We start from the raw sequence: 16,146 nt of genomic DNA on the forward strand, positions 1-16,146 counted from the left end.
TCAGGCAGGTCATACTAAAACAGTATCTCTAACAAATTCCCTTTTATTTACTAGCTCCTACCTGGCTTCTGGTGTTACAGAGTAGCAGAGAAAGCTTAGTAGCTTTCAGGAAAATGAACAAATAAAGGGGTATTTAAAAGTATTACACTTTTTGTTTGTTTTAATGACTTACCATTATAGCTTAAGTGTAAGCAATGTAGTAGCATTTACCTGAACGCAGATGACACTATTTTTCCTCTGTACTAACAAAGTTTCCATCTTGTGGAGGACTCCGCAGAGTACGGCAAGACCCAATTTGTCCTCCTGAACTGATGGATGTTGCTGCAGTGCTGAGGAGAAACAGAAACACTTGTCTCAGTGCTGGGAGAAGCAGTAGTAAGTGTAATCATAAGAACAGAGCACCCCTCTCCCTGCTCTGCTGTGGAGAAAGAGGAAACATTTTTTTCTTGCTTCCAAGGAGGCACATTCCATTCCCCATTACTACTAATATGATCACTTATTTTCCCCACCACTCCCTCAAACATTTAATATCAATAAGCCCTCAAAGTTAGATACCAGTAGACCCTAAAAAAATCAAGTGCTGGAGGCCAGTAGGTACTCAGTCCACAATGGAAAAGAGCACAGGATTTACCAAAACGATTGTCTGCTTCGCAGTACACCAGCTGCTCCACAGAGCTCTTGTGCAGGGCCATTGTCGTTCCCACCACCAGTGACAGCCATTTGCACCAACACTCCCATCAGCAGACCCCAGCAAAGGTTGATTTCAATCAATGTATAGCTTAGCTTACCTTTAGTGCAGACACTGATGCAGTTAGATGTGTGCATGTGTCCCAGGACTGGTGAAAGGCTCAGTTTTCAGCTCCAGAGTTCTGCAAATCCTCACTGACAGCAAATACGGTGAGAGGGGGTGTATCAGTTTTCTGACACGGCTCCCTTCCAGAACAGCACAGAGCGCCGACTTCTGGGGCTGCCCAAGGCTTCAGTCAACCTGAAATGTGACTTCCCAGGGGGCTGCTTTACCTGTACAGAAGCCGCCTCATACAGGAGACAACGCTGGGCAGTATGTCCACATGCCTCTTCTGCTGACTGTCAGAGCCTGGGCTGCTGCAACATTTTCATACCATTTCAGCAGCTCTTGTGGGTATCTGCAGTGCCAGAAGATCAGCCCTCTAAGGTGTACTGTCCCCAAGCTCATGCAGGGCCGGGAGGGAACTGGCAGAGCCAGCCACCTGTCTGTGGTGCCGCAAGCATCTGCACACAAAGACTTTGCAGACAAGCGCACCAGCATTTAAAGGTGGAGCAGGGGAGGGCAGGGAATAAATGTCACAAAGCTTTTATATTGTCCACATAGACTTTATTCATACTTTAAAATTAAAATAAAGAATAAGCTATGCAAAACATTGGAATTATTCTAGCAAAGATGCACAAGCCCCTAGGAGCTTGGAGGCTGCCTGTTCAACCAATAGTTTACTTCCGGCTTCACGTCCATGGGAAATGTTGTTACTAGCTTGCCTGCCTTGGTGCTGGGACATCCTTTAGGAAGCCATTCTTTTTCCTCTTTGATCTTCTTGGTCCTTTCCTTGGCTTTGGCAAGTTTCTTCTTTTTGTTTTTGTAGAGAGGGGAGTGGAGGAACTCTGTGTTTGTAAATGGGTCGCCCCGCCTCAGTTTACTGCAAAACCAAAAGGGTTAGATTGAACCATCAAGGTATTTCTTGAATACTTGTATGATTTTACTGAAATGCTTCCCCTACAAGATGACTGAGTGGTACAGTTTGTTCCTTGTCCAGTGCAGGAACAGCTGTACCAGTACAGAATACCTTCTGACCCAGTATAACCAACTCCTCACTGAAAGTTCAAGCTGTGACACTTTTCAGGGAAAAAACAGTATTACTCAGTAGCATAACAACAAAGTCATCATTTTAGGAGTTAAATGGTTCTGTACAGTAGCCATTGAATGTACTGAATCTACAGTTTCTTCGGGAAAAGATACAGCTACTTATTTAGGTACTCGTATCTGCCAGAAAAAGCAAATATAAATACAGCCTGCTCACAGGGGAGAACCCTCCTCAAAACCTAGAATTTCCTTCACTGAAATCCCATTAAAATGGAAGTATTACTCAGTTGTTTTATAAAGCTTTAGATATCACAGAATGGCAGCAAGTAAAATTAGGGCTTCCACGTAGCTGTCTTTATTAGCCTGTATTTTATCCTCATGCTAATCTTTCATTAGCACTGGAGTATAACAGGTGCAGTCTGCTAAGAGATGTACTTGATTCAGTGAGAGAAATAACATCATTGGTAGCTTGTTACCAGAAGCCTGCACATGCATCTATGCTAATGCAGAATTTTGGCTTAACCACACTGTGGTAGAAGAGGAGCATCAGAGAAACACCAAGGGTAAGAGGAACTTAAAGACAAACAGAGTGACAGAGTGTCCAGCCCTGGAGAGTGAGCACATGAGAGCAAATCAGGGGTTGCAATGTGGGGGCAGCCATGGGAAGGAAGAGTTTAAAGCCCAACCTGTTGAGTTTAGGCTCTGCATAGCAGCCTGGGTCCTGCCTGCGCCTGGATGGGCGCCCTGACACTTCTGAGATGGATGGAGTCTTGGCATTGGTCAAGTCCTGTAGCGGCCTGATCTCTGCAAAGGGAGACATTCACACATGAGTTGATCAAAGCATTTCCAAATCATTTCCAGATATCCTAAGAAATACAGCTGCCAAATAGAGAAGGGCTACATTACCAGGTTTCTCTGAATACTGCACAGTCCTGAATCCAAACATGTTACCTCTAAACTCAAGAGATCATTTTTGTCTAAAAATCCCAGACCTGCTCCTCAAAAGTCAACTCATGAACCAAATTACATTCCTCACTGAAAAAAATACAGGCCACTAATACTGCTGGCATCATTGGACCCTGATGTAGTAGAAAAATTATACAACAGTGATAGTTGATAGTTCTAATGCCCAGGACCTTATAGCCTGGAAGGGAAAGCAAGTTTATGGCACCCAAAGAACCTATGAGACTTCCAGCAAGACACAGGACCCTGCCAGTGTTCACTGCAGCTGTCAAAGTGAAGTCAGCCAAGACAGGGAAGACAAGAGAACAAACTCCCTCCCTTTCTACAAGTGTAGCATGCTCTAGCTGTAACATGCCTGTTTGTCAACTGCTACAGGAAGGAAAAACCCCACAGAACAACGCTACAGAGTATCCAGTAATGATAAGTTCCCAAAAAGGCTCAGCTTAACTGCTGTATTACCAGCCAAGGGATACACCCTCCAAATCCTTTTAAAAAACAAACCAAAGAAACACAACCAAGATAATTTAGGTAGCTCCTGATGAATTTCCATGGAGGACACCACCTAGAGGCATAAATTCTGAATCCTTGCAGTGCTAACCCATCTGGACCAAACACCCGCCATCTTCATCATATTCTGTGACACAATTAATGCCAATTCTAATAGGCAGGGTCAGCAACAAATCATACTTTTCAACTGCTTGAGTAACTGATTATCTAAATTGACAGGCATGTCCTGTAGGTAATAGGAGTGGTAAAACAGGACTCATAGCACATGGTCCTAGTCTTTTCCCAATATCCACACATGAACAAGTCACCAGAAATTCTGATAAGAATGCTGATAAACTAGAAGCAAATGCAGCCACAGACATGACTGGCCAGCACAAGTGGAAGCATAAAGATCAGTGTCCAATACACCATTTAACTCTAAAAAACAGAGGGGAAGGAAAATATAAGCACTTGCTGCATGGATTTTTGGCACTCATCTCCAAACACAGGTCCCCTCCCCGGCCCTGTGACCTACCAGGTTCCCGTGAAGGTGAGCTCTGAGAACTTGACTCAACCTGCTTTCTTTCCCCAGGTATTTCATCTGAAATAATTTCTTTAATTATCAGGGGGCTTTCTGGCCGAACAGAGGATCTCTCTCGCATTCTGTTGCCCTCAGTACTTAAGCTCTTGGAAACCAGTACATCTGTAAGCCTGGAGCTGACAGGCGAAGGTGGAGAACAGGTCACAAAGGAGGATTCAAAACTGCATGAAACATCCAGAAGATTTTTTGCAAGCGATATCTCAGCTATCTGCTCCTCCAGGAAGGCATCTGGCCCAGACAGCAGATCTGTAATGCTGGAAAACTTCCCTGTCAGGACACTTTGCTTGGCCAGGGAATCAGTCTCTGGAGGACTAGAGATGTTCCTCTTCCTCTGAGGCTTCAGTTTGGCATAAGCCTCTTTTTTCAAAGCCTTCATGTTGTGAACTTTAGCTTGCTCCTTTTCTTGAAGGTCCTCTGTCTGTTTTTTATTGCTCTGAGCAGCTACCATCCTTTGAACTCTGGGGATTTTGCTAGCTTTGCTCTCAGGAATCGATACGGTAGGTACAATTTCATCCCCTTCAAAATATGTCTGGACACAGCCCAAGTTTTCTGCAAGATCCAAAGGATGGACAATGTAAGTTTTCCTGCTACGTTTAAGATTACCTGGTGAATCCTTTGTGCTCTGCTTAGCTACTTCTTGAACATCTGCACATGGCTCAAAACCATCAACTTTATTTCTCTGATTGCCACAACTTCTTTTCCTGATAGCTGTCTTCCTCCTTGTCTGGCTTCTTTTAGGCTGTTCTTCAGCTTTGGCCTCTGGGATTTTCACACTGTTTGGCAGATTCTCACCACAGTCATCTCTTTGCCTAATTATTCTAGTTTTTCTGTTGATTTTCTGTCTGATGCTCTTTGCACTCACACTTGAGTCCTCCTGCAAAGCACAGGCACTTGAGGTCTCTTCCCTCAAGAAAACTGGATTTTGTAGACTGGAAGCATCTGATGGAACTTCGTGACTTGAGAAGGTACAAACTGGGCTTTTTGACAAGCTCTCCACACTTTGTATCTCCTCCTGCTGCAGTGAGTCACCACTTTCAAGACTATGCAGTTGCTCTGGATGCACCACATACGTTTTTCTGATATCTCGGACTTTATCAGGAGAGCGGGAATGCTCCTTCGCACCACAGTCCCTGTTCTTCCTGTCGAAAGCCCCCACACAAGCCTTCTGCCTCATCTCAGAAACTTCAGATTCACTAGAACATGTTTCAACTTTTGGCTGAAGAAGCTCCTTTGCATTTTGAGCACTCTCTTCCCCTTGAGGTAGATCAGGACAACTTTCTGCATTGTTTTTAATTGTATTTGTTTTCTTTTTTCCTGTGCTTGCTTTTTTAACGGTTGTTTTCTCACCAGTTTTACAATTACGTTTGCTTTTAACCTTTACCAGAACAAACTCCGGGACTTGGCTATGGCTGAAGTCTGTTTCAACGCCACACCCAATTTCTTTAGCCTGTGGCTGATCACAGAAAACCTCTTTACCCAAAGATTTTCTATCAGGAATAACAGTGGTTTCAATAGGCGAAACCAGGCAGCTTTGAAACGTCAGCTGTGGCTGTGTGCTGCTCTTGCTGGAGCTGCTGCTGTCCTTTGTGATACTGCACCGAGCTGCCTGAGTGGAACTGACAAGTGGGGAGATATCCACACCAGAAGATGGAGTGCTTGTTGCAGTCAGGGTGGAACGCTTCCTCCTCTGAGTAATGTGCGCTTGTGAGGGACGATCCAAGAAACATTTTCCTATCTCATCACCCTCATATGAAAGAGCATGACTTTCCCAGGCAAGTGCTGGCAAATTAATGAGGTTTTCTTGCGTGGCGCACAAGGCCTCTGTTGGAAAGACAAAATTAATTCCTAAGACTGAGAAATGCAGCAGGCAAATGCCAGCTTTCCCCATACCACTAAAAAGCCATGTCCCACACACTGCCATGAATCCAGAGCATAGAAAAAGCATGATTTTGCCTCTATAGGGACTCCCCAAACATACTGTGTAACAGAATTGCTCAGCTGGCTCCTCTCAGAACAGAAAGGCAGCCCAAAGCAAGATCCCTTCACCAGCCTTAATATTTAGGAGTGCTCACGATCTATATGAGAGTTATTTATGTGGCAAATCTACAAGGAACAGAAGATGTGCATCTAGTCAGGTTCTGCACCTTCAGACATTTCTGAAAATCTTGTCTAAGCTCAGTGCCTGTTGCTCTGAAAGCCTGATGAGCTATCTTGAGCTATTGCAATCATGCCAAATATCCCCACCAAGACATCCCATTCTGGAGTATAGGTAATTCTAGTGATGTCAGCATCACGGAAGCATGCAGCTCTTAACAGTAATTAGGAGCTGCTGGAGTGATGGTTAGGAGCTAACTGGAGCTATGGCACTGCTCTCATTCATTTCTGAAGACAAACACCTGAAGTCATAGTAGAAGAACAGCAGAAGATGCACATTTACCTCCAAAGATGCAAGAGTCAAGAAAAGCCTCTTGTGCTTCCATTGCTTCAGTTGGCCTCTTCCCATTCTGTTCCTGGTGGGACTGAGGCTTCTCAGCAGGTTGTAGTGGCAAAGTGTCTTTGGAGGCAACAGGCACAGTTTCCAAGGGCTCGTTAGAAGCAGGTCTCTGAAGATCTAGCAAGGGTGTCTGTAGAGCTGTGGAGCTGCCGCCTGGCTGTCCTGCATCACAGAGCTTGGAAATGGGCACCCTCATTGGCATCCCTGCAGCCCTGGTGGGAAGGAACAACAGCACTGGAGCATGTTCATTACCTGGGACAGGCCCCAGAATCCAGCAGAATAGCTACAGTTTTCACCTCCGTCAAGAGCTGCTGAAATACATTTCTGAAGACTTCAAGTGCTGAAGAGCACACCCTGCCCAGCCAGGACAGATTTCCCATTTTTGTGCAAGCACAACTCATAAGGAAAGCACACTGCTGCAGACGCAGGAGAAAAGTACACTGGGGAACAAGGAATGAATGCCTTCCAGTGCACACATTTTGACTACAGGTTGGCTTCGCTGTGGAACACCAACGTGGCTGCTTGGAGGTACGTGTGTGAGCAGCTCCAAGGGCTCCCCTGTGTTCAAAGGGGAGACTAGATAGAGGAGAAACAGAACTTCAAATATATTTTAAAAGATCCTCTTCTGACCTTCTTTCTAAAACACAAATTTACATCATACAATCAGATGACTATTAAGCATTTATATCTAACAAACAAAGCAGCCAGCTATGGCACTCACTCCCTTTAGAAAATCTTGCAGTGCTTACTAGCTACAAAGAAAAAACTGCCTAAAAGCAATGCACTTTCAAACGACAGAGAAGGACCAGTTTATGCATAGACTTGGCATTAGGACAAACAAAACAAGGAGTGGCAGCAGAAAGACACAGAGTAAAGGAAAATACCAGGCAGTGGTGGTTTAGAGAAGACATCTCTTGTAAAACAGACAACTGGGCACACGTGTAAAACACAAGAGGAAGTTCAGCATATAGATATTCAGGACAAGCTTGGTAATATCTGATATTTTAAGACCCACCTCACAAGCTGACCATTTGCAATATCATCAGCCCAGCTTTCTTCAGTCATGCTGCTCTTCCGGCCATTGGGCAAGGATATAGAACTTGTATGGAACTGGAAAGCAGAGAAATGGAAGGGTGGTTTAAAGCTCTTGCAATGCCCTGTGCACCCCCCTGCACAGAAATAGCAGAAGCTCAGTTTCATCCTGGCAAGTAAGTCAAATACTGCTGGTGACCCTCTCCCATTGAAAATTGCATAAATTATGGAATAAATTGCAGCAGAGTCAGATTCTGTCTCCACAGGTTTAAGGATGAAGTTAAACTACTTCCTCTGAGAGTAGGAAGCAGGAATATTTTCCCACCCACCCATGAGACAGGACACATGGAAGAGTGTCCTATTCCCTATACCAAGTTGCCATGGCAACACTTTAAAAAAGAAATGGAAAAAAAGTCACAACTTGTCATAGCAGAAGAGCCTACTGGCCAATACAGCCAGTGACCCAGAGGAAGGCAGTTTAAAACTGTAGCCTTTCCTACAGAAGACATTACCCTGGAAATGGTTAACACCGAGCTAAAAATGACAATGCAGCCAGCACAATTCAAGCAAGCAAAGAAAAAGGGTTGAAGTGAGCAGGCTAGACAAAACAAAAGACAGAGCCAAACACAACCCCCCTTCCCAGAGCAGTGTGCTCATGTTTCCCATGGTTTACCTCAGACAGCCGGGCCATCTTAACTGCAGCCAAAAGGGTTTCAATTTCTTTCAAGGTGTTGTTCTGCATTGAGATAATAAATTAAAAACAAAGATATTAAATCAAAATATCTATTCCAACAGGATGCTGATAGCCAGAGCAAGGTAGGTTCTGGGGAGAATGCAGCTAGGTAGAAAGAGTAAGCAATTAAATGGTGATATTTTTCATGTGCAAAGAGCATAGACAATCATTGCCAGCTCCCTTCTCCCCAGGCTGAGATGCTAGTGCTGCATAACTTGCTCACCACCCCTCCCCATGCCAGCCACACCGTTAGTGCCGTACCAGGCAGCAGAGCCTGTGCCGCAGCACAGCGTTCTGGAAGTGACACTGCTTCACCTCCTTCTGCAAGATGGTCTTCTCCTGGGTGAGCCGCTTTGCGTTGGCTTTCTCCGCATTGAGGGCCATGGCCAGGGCCTTATTGTTGTGTTTCAGGGAGATCTTAACAGTGGAGGAGTTATCTGTAAGTGATAGAGAAATATTATACAGAATCAGCATCCAATGTCTCATCTATGCCCCTTCTCTCGTCACACTGCTTCCTCTTCCCAGAATAGCGTTCCTCGGGCTCAGATCCCTACAACTCAATAGCTCCCACACAAAGTCAGCAGTTTAATTCCTTCCAGCAACAGAAGTCTCCAGAGAACAGCAGGAAAAACTTTCCATAACAACCTGCAACGCTTCAGACAGACAGTGTCTCCAGCCTCACGCTCAATCAGCAAGCTACTGCTTCAGTTCTTAATGAAAGATGGTGTGGTCAGGTGCCAAGTTTAGAAAGATATGCTGCTGACTTTGAACAAGTCACCTATAGCTCTGAGTCCTCATCTCCATCCAGAAGAGGAAGAAAAACCCACTTTCCTCTGTAGTAGCCCTTAAGCAGATTTAGATCCATGTTTTCCAATTTCAAAACAAACAAATTAAAGTAACAGAAATATTTAACTTTTTCAAGGTAGTCCAACTTATCTCATGCACTATCGTTGCATTATTTTCCCCATAAAAACAAATGACAGTTGAGCTAGCTTCTGCACAGGATTGCATAGACACTAAAACGACATCCAACACCTCTTACTTCTGCTGTTTGGACCCTGAGGACTTAGTCACCCAGACGCAGCTGTCTAATGCCATCCAAGATGCTCCCCAGCTGCCTGTGATACCCCCAGCTGCTGCTCCAAAGGTTCTGCATTAAACCTACTGGTCACAGACACTTTTGGGCACCTCAAGTGGCACTTGACACTCATTTAATAGAATAATAATCTCAGTGGGAAGAGACCCTCAAGATCATCGAGCCCAACCATAACCTAACACTGTCACTAACCCATGTCCCTAAGAACCTCATCTAAATGCCTTTTAAACCCTTCCAGGGATGGTGACTCCACCACTGCCCTGGGCAGCCTGTTCCAATGCCCAACAACCCTTCCCATGAAGAAATTTTTCCTGATATCTGATCTAAACCTCCCTCGGCAGAACTTGAGGCCATTTCCTCTTGTCCTGTCGCTTGCTACTTGGGAGAAGAGACCAATACAACCTTTCAGGTAGTTGTAGACAGCTTGCATTTGTTTTCCAGCCTGCACTTTGGATTGCTGCTTGCAGGGTACCAAATTCACTAGAAACCCAGAGGCTGAGAAGCCACTGTTAATGGTTACAAGCTGCCATAGCTACCGGCCTCTGTACACACTAAAAGGCAGAATACACTCACTAATGATTCTCGTTTTGATTTTTGACGCAAGCGAGGCATTCAACTTCGCAGCCTTCAAGGCTCCGTGTTTCTTCTCCCGCATCCGCTCCCTCACACCGCTCAGGCTGAAGAAGGACGTTTCCGAGGCCTCCCGAGATGCCATAGCTGGAGAGAGAAACACGAGGCAGCGCTAACACCCGCCTTTTTCTCTTCAGAAAGCACTTAACCGGCCGAGGCCTACCGCCTCCCCGAGGCCGGGGCCTGGCGGGGCGGAGCGCGGCCGCACACACCCGCACCGCGGGCCGTTACGGCTCCCCCGCCCTCCCGCCAACGGCCCCTCAGCGCCCGCGGGGAGCGCCCCTCGCCTCACCTGCGAGCGCGGCGGCAGCCGCGGCACCCTCCGGCTGTACCCCGCCGCGGCCAGAGGAAAAACGAACCGGGCAACAAGAGCCTTGCCCGCCGGGAGACTTTTGAATGCAAGCGGGACGGCGGGCAGCCCGCCCCTCGCCCCGCCCCGCGGGGAGTGGCAGATTTTAACTGTCCGCCGGGCAAGCAGCGAGAGCGCCGGGAGGGCGCAGATGTTCTGTTCCCGTCGGTGGTTCGGCGGAGCGGGGACGTTACTTCTCCCGTCCCTTAGGGCTGCGTGTGCGGCGGGACCGCGGCACCCGCGCCCTCGGGTCGGGCCGCGCCGCCATTTTGCGCCGCCATCTCGGGCCGCGCTGCCGCCGCGGGGGAGCTGCAAAGGAGACCCTGAAACGCCGGCGGCTCGGCCGCGCCGTCCCCTGGCTGGAGGCGCCTCGCTCAGGCCGTGCTCGGGCGGCGGCTCCGCGGGGCCTCGGCGCTGCTGCCGCCGGCTTGAGCCGGGCACGCCGAGCTAGAGCGCTCCTGGAGCGCCTCAGGAAAGCCCGTGATACCGTAAAATCGGCAAGTTAATAAGCTCTTAAAACCACATTTTAGGGGTTTAGAAGAAGCATTTCTTATTTAGCGCTGGGACTGGACCGGGGGTTGCCCCTCCGTAGGTCCAGTTTGTCATACATGGCTTATACTGACAGAAAAAGTTACATATTCAGTACAACTCTTGGCAGCAGGCTCTGCGAACGGCGTATGGGCCGCTTTAAAGTGGTAGCAGATGTTATGTACTTATGTATCCAGGCTCCTAAGCTCCGTGGCGTGTGTGTGAAGCACACGTATGTGCTCGGTGCCCTTCACCACTGGTAAAGCGGCGCGGGGGCTGCCCGCGGGGATCGGGAACGCCGGGCCGCACACAGGCCAACGCCTCCCAGGACCGGCTGCCCCTCAGCTGAGGCGCCGTGGGCTGCGCCGCGGCTCTGCCGCCGGGGCGCTCCGCAGCGGCCCCGGCCCGCCCAGCACGGCTGCCCTTGCTCCAGCGAGCGCTCCGGACCGGGACGCCCCTCCGCAGCCGCCGGGCGGGCGCTGAAGCGCAGCCCCGAGCGCTCCGCCTACGAGGGAGGCGCCACCCTTGCCCGCAGCCAAGATGGCGCTCGCGGCGTCTCTCCCGCCTCCCGGCGGCGGCCCGGGGCGTGTGCCGGAATGCGGGCGGGGCGGGCGATGTGGCGAGGCCCGGCCCCCTCCACCGCCCCGCTGCCGCGCGGCGCTGCCCGGCCGCCACCCGCCGTGGGCCGGGTAGGCTGCGGGGAGAGGCCGCGGTGGCGCGGGACGAGCTGGGGAAGGCCGAGGGCTCGGTCGGTGTCGGCGCGGGGCGGCTGCTGCGGCCCGGGAGCGGGCGGCGGGGCAGCGCAGGGGAACGGGAGAGGCCGCGGCCGGCGTCTCTGCCTGGGCAGCCGCTAATCTGCGGTAAACGCCGCTGCCTGGGCCCGCCGGGCTCCGGGGCCGGCTGCGGAGCCCGGGAGTGGGAGGATAGGGCGGCTGTCAGTGCCGGGCCGGGGTTCCCGGCGTGCGGGTTGAGCCGCGTTCCCAGCGCCGCGTCCCCTCAGCAGCCCGGCTGCTTCCCCCCCGCTGACTCCCCGCGAAAAAGGGCCACAAAATGGAGAAAACAGCCTTCTCCGGCTTAGGGGTAACACTGTCAGAGACGAAAGCAGCGCGACCTGCCGCCGCTTAATTCCCGAAGTCGTCTGTGGGCTTGAAGTACGGATTTGGTTTTTCCTTCCTCCACCAAAAGCCTGATGGGTGTGTTTTCACTTTCAGAGATTAAAACCGAAGGAGCGCTGGCGAAGAACGGACATGCTTGGCACTTGTCTGCAGTCGCTTGTGTTGCGCTGCGTTATTTACCCGAAAAGGAGAGACTGAGACTCTGTTATTTGGATCCTTGACTTCTTCTCGGGTTATGGTATAACTGTAATAATAAGGCAAAAACTGTGGAAATTGCACCTGGGAACTGAGCATGGTAGGATCTTGAAGAAAAGTAGCTGCTATCGACGAAAAAAGGAAGGGAAGGAATGGCATCCCGAGAGAGGCTGTATGAGCTTTGGATGCTTTACTGCAGTAAGGTAAATATTGGGGGGATGGTTTGTCTTTTTCTTGCTTTGTTTGGAAGTCAGGTGTTTAAAATGTATCTTTAACATCTTTTAACACTTTTTTTTTCTCTTAGAGTTACGTAGGTCTGTCTGGCTTCTTTAAGGATATAACTGCACTTCTTAGACTATTTACAACCACATCTTTTGATTTACTGTTCAGGTTGGGCTTTTTCGTGTGCGAGATGTGAATTGCACGGTGTTCATGGCTCAGCTTAAGCAGTTATTGTAGCTGTATCTTTTAACTATGTGAATGCATATGCTCACGTAATTCTTTCTTTTGTGGGGCTATGGCATTAAGATGTATTGTATTCACTGAATTCACAGCTGTGTAGTATTTAGCTTTATACTTACTGTTTTCTGTGCAGTTCCAGTTTCATTTAAACTAGATTAACGAAAGCCTTCCCAAAGAGCAGATTTGAGTTACTCCCGAGTCTTCCTTTGCTGGTTATCACTGTAACATCTAAGTACTCCATTAATAATAATGAATTTCCTTCACCTGGTAGGAATGTTATTGAAATACTGTCCCGTCTCCATTTGCATTTTATAGTGTAGAACAATTCATGTGTTTAAAGCACAGGTCCAAATTGCTGCTGGGCATGCTGAGCATGTACACAAATTGGACTGCAGATTATCTAAATAGATATCTGTAGAATAAGGAACATACAAAAAATAACTGTAAAGGCAAGGGAAAGGACTGGCCTACTGCCAGGTAGGAACTCAGTGGCAAGGATAGCTTTTGGTGGCCTTATTCTCTGGTTTTCTTTGGCTTTTCTCTTTGCAGTCTCGTGCTTTGTATGTATCACAGTTTATTTTGCTCTTCAAATGTAAAGGGTAAAACAAACATTCTCTTGTTCTTCTTACCGTTTCATTTCTAGAGAAGGCCCATCTTGAGAGCATAGTTTTTAAGTACAGACCATCTCAACAACACAAATGCACAAAGCAGTGGATGAAGGTTGCACAAAGTAGTCTTAACTGTAGCTTTTCTTATTCTTTTCTTTTCTTTTTGTTTGTGTGTGTGAGTTGGCAACCCTAATGCTTTGTATGTAGTTAAAAATAAAACTAGTGCAAACATAACAGCATGGTATGATTTCTGCTACCCGTGTGGGAGATCTGTTGGGTTGAAAGATATTTGCATAGACCTTTGCCTTTTAAACTAATGTAGTAATGCCAATGGCAGTAGGAAATGGACTAGCGCTGGAGGAGATGGATGTTTTGCCAGTGAGTTCATCGATGTGAGAAGAACAAAGATGCTTGGAACAGACTCCAAGAATCCAGGCTTTCCTCAGCTTTGGGAGACACAGGGCTGCAGAGATGAGCCCAGCTCTGAATTCTTGTGCCCAGCCAGTCTTCGTCTCTTTCTTCCTTAGTTCTTTGTAAAATTCTTTTGTCTGTCTTATACGTTCTCTCCTTTTGCTTGAATCTTTCATTCCGATTGTATGCTTTCCATCTCCGTGTTGGCTGCATGCTAGCAGGAAGTTTGCATAAATAAAAGAGTTCTAGTTAAAATGTGTGCTTTAGATCACTTGGAGAATGTTCAATTTCTTTATGGGAATGATGTGTATGTGGTCTGGTCAGCTCTCAGGTGATAGAAGATGAACCATTAAAAAAAAAATTCTATACTCAGCCTCCCTGAGCTCTCAGTGACATTTTTGGCCTTTTTTTCTTCCAGACCCATATATTAAGGGCACAATTAGGTGGATTCGTATCTTGATAAGGATTTGTTCTTCAGTAGGAAAATAGTTTTGGTTTGGTTTTTTACATAAAAAAACTTGTCTTCCAAATTTGAAGGTAACTAGAGTAACTCCAAAAAAGGAGTCTTCACTTTTTCAAAAAGCGCTAGACACAAAACTGCTTTTTCCTTCTGCCTCTCAACTGGTTCAGGTTAAAACGATACGTTGTTCTGCTTGAGGCAGGCATCCGGTATAACAGTATTTCATCTTGGATTAAGTTGGGTGAAGTTAAGAGCAACTGAAGAAGCTAGGTCTTAGGATGTAAAAAGTTGTGAAGCCTTAATGTAAATTAGAGTGTTCAGTCACATATTGAAAACATCTGTGTGCTGTACTTTGTTCTCCTCAGAGAAGGTGTAGCAATAAATAATTAGCAGTGACAGGACACAGAGAAGTCTCTTTCTACGAGGCACTGCCCAGCGAAGTGTAGTAGCAAATCCTGTATGTTGCGCCGTCGTGACCTTGTTGTGGCTGCTATCCTGGGAAGGAAAGCCAGGCAATTTCTCCAAACTACAAAACCTGCTGGAGAGCCACACTTGAGTAAGATGGGAAGTTGTTGTGCCACAAATCCTAAATATGTGGCTTTAGCTGTTGCAGCCTTGCTAGCTACAGTGAAATCCAAGCTCCTTTTTTGTGCGATGCTTCAGATTGTTGCTAATAAGTAGCCTTGTTTGTCTTGCCCTTTTTAGATAATCAGGTCTTTTGTGATAGTAAGTTAAATATAGCACCCTGTGCTACAGCAGCAAGGCTTTCCAGAACTTTGAGGTGATGGATAGTGCTCTGTTACCATCTTACCATCTATCCTGGGTCACAACTCTTGTGGTAACTTGACATCTCTGGCAGTGTAAGGTGTCAGTTGCTACGATTACTTTTGTGCAAAGTAACATTAGGAAGGCATTTCTCTGTTTTCATTGCCTCTTGTGAAGTCTAGCAGTTGGAGATTTGGTCAGACAGCAGCATGTAACTAGCATCTCTGCAGAAGCAGTCTTTGAATGATATCATGTATGATCTGATTTATTTTTTCTTTGTTTCTTTCTTTTAAGATTATGTTTCAGTGGCTGCAAAAGTTCATTTTTAGTTGGCATTCAGCTGTTTTTCATCTGGCAGTTTCTAATCTGAGGTTGGATTTCTTTTTTCCTGCTTCTGTTCTCCTAAAAGCTATCCTGTAAGGCAAGAGCTCCAAAGCTGCAGATCACAGTCTGCTGTTTAAGATGCCCAGTGAAAGTAGTAGCCACACGTGATTTATGGTCCTTCTGATGATGCATGGAAGCAGTTTAAAAATTCATTAAATTTAGTGAAGTTAGATGTGAGTCACTGGGGTTGTATTGCAGGATTGTATTGTTAGTAGACTGAGCTGTTCCTGCCTTGAGGTGTTTGTTAAGGATGCATCTTGCTGGCATGTTTTTTCATGATTTTCAGTTTCAACTGTGGTTTTTGTTGTTGTTTGTTTGTTTTCCTGTTCAATTCTCTGTACAATGCTGTTATACACTTGAATATTGATATGGATGTAAGCTGCTGTCCTCTCATCCAAATGTAAGCATGTGTGCATTTCAAGATAGTTGAATTATGTATAGAAAGGGCCTGTGTTACCTATTCTACGGTAGTCACTAGGAGAAATTTTCTCCAGTAGTCCAGGTAGACAGTAGTAGTATCAAGCGCATTGATTATTGGTTCAAACCCTTCAATAACCTACACAGGAACATGAAATACTTCTTATGTAAGTGGAAATGCAGCAGATACCTGAAAATAGTAACGTGGGTGTATGGCAGGAGAAGAGCTTTACTAGGTGAACTGAAGTGGTCAGGGAGAAGGACATGCTTTCATCTACATCTGTGAGCTTTTTCACGTTCATGTGAGTGAGGTCGTCTCTACCAGTTTTGCCTTGTAGCCTCAGACCACCATGGCTGTAATAATATTACTTTTAAAATATTAGTTGGTTAACCTTGTCTTTAGATGTTAGTTATGTATCAATATACAAAATTAATTCATGTTTATAATCGTCTGCAGTAACTGTTACTGCAGATTGAAATTAAAGAGATTGAACCTGTGTCTTATCTGCAAGATTTTAACTATGTGTATTTAATCTCCCCCAGTTGTTCTGGTAGGTTTTTCAGACTCTTAGACATGAAGCAT

The 16,146-nt window shown here is 46.6% G+C and overlaps 2 protein-coding genes across 6 annotated transcripts in view; one reads left to right on the forward strand and one right to left on the reverse strand.

The window, feature by feature from the left end:
* Positions 1-1,432: 1,432 nt before the first annotated feature.
* LOC135990135 (shugoshin 2-like) lies at positions 1,433-10,209 on the reverse strand. Its single transcript, XM_065637562.1, has 9 exons — positions 10,162-10,209; positions 9,813-9,956; positions 8,405-8,580; positions 8,084-8,146; positions 7,394-7,488; positions 6,322-6,590; positions 3,819-5,705; positions 2,521-2,638; positions 1,433-1,670 (listed from the first exon to the last, which is right to left on the reverse strand). The coding sequence occupies exons 2-9, from the start codon at positions 9,952-9,954 to the stop codon at positions 1,433-1,435; spliced, it is 2,988 nt and encodes a 995-aa protein (XP_065493634.1). The 5' UTR covers positions 9,955-9,956; positions 10,162-10,209.
* A 1,160-nt stretch (positions 10,210-11,369) lies between these two features.
* NBEAL1 (neurobeachin like 1) overlaps positions 11,370-16,146 on the forward strand; it is a 79,442-nt gene continuing 74,665 nt past the window's right edge. For 4 of the 5 annotated variants that reach the window (XM_065638177.1, XM_065638178.1, XM_065638174.1 and 1 more), the window contains exons 1-2: positions 11,402-11,494; positions 11,958-12,259. In XM_065638177.1, coding sequence (XP_065494249.1) covers positions 12,209-12,259 — 51 coding nt within the window. In that variant the 5' untranslated portion in view covers positions 11,402-11,494; positions 11,958-12,208. Of the gene's footprint in view, positions 11,495-11,957; positions 12,260-16,146 lie in introns of all 5 variants that reach the window. The other variant, XM_065638175.1, reaches the window with a different exon arrangement.

Source organism: Caloenas nicobarica, chromosome 6 (genome assembly GCF_036013445.1).
Source record: "Caloenas nicobarica isolate bCalNic1 chromosome 6, bCalNic1.hap1, whole genome shotgun sequence".
Classification (NCBI taxonomy): Eukaryota; Metazoa; Chordata; class Aves; order Columbiformes; family Columbidae; genus Caloenas; species Caloenas nicobarica.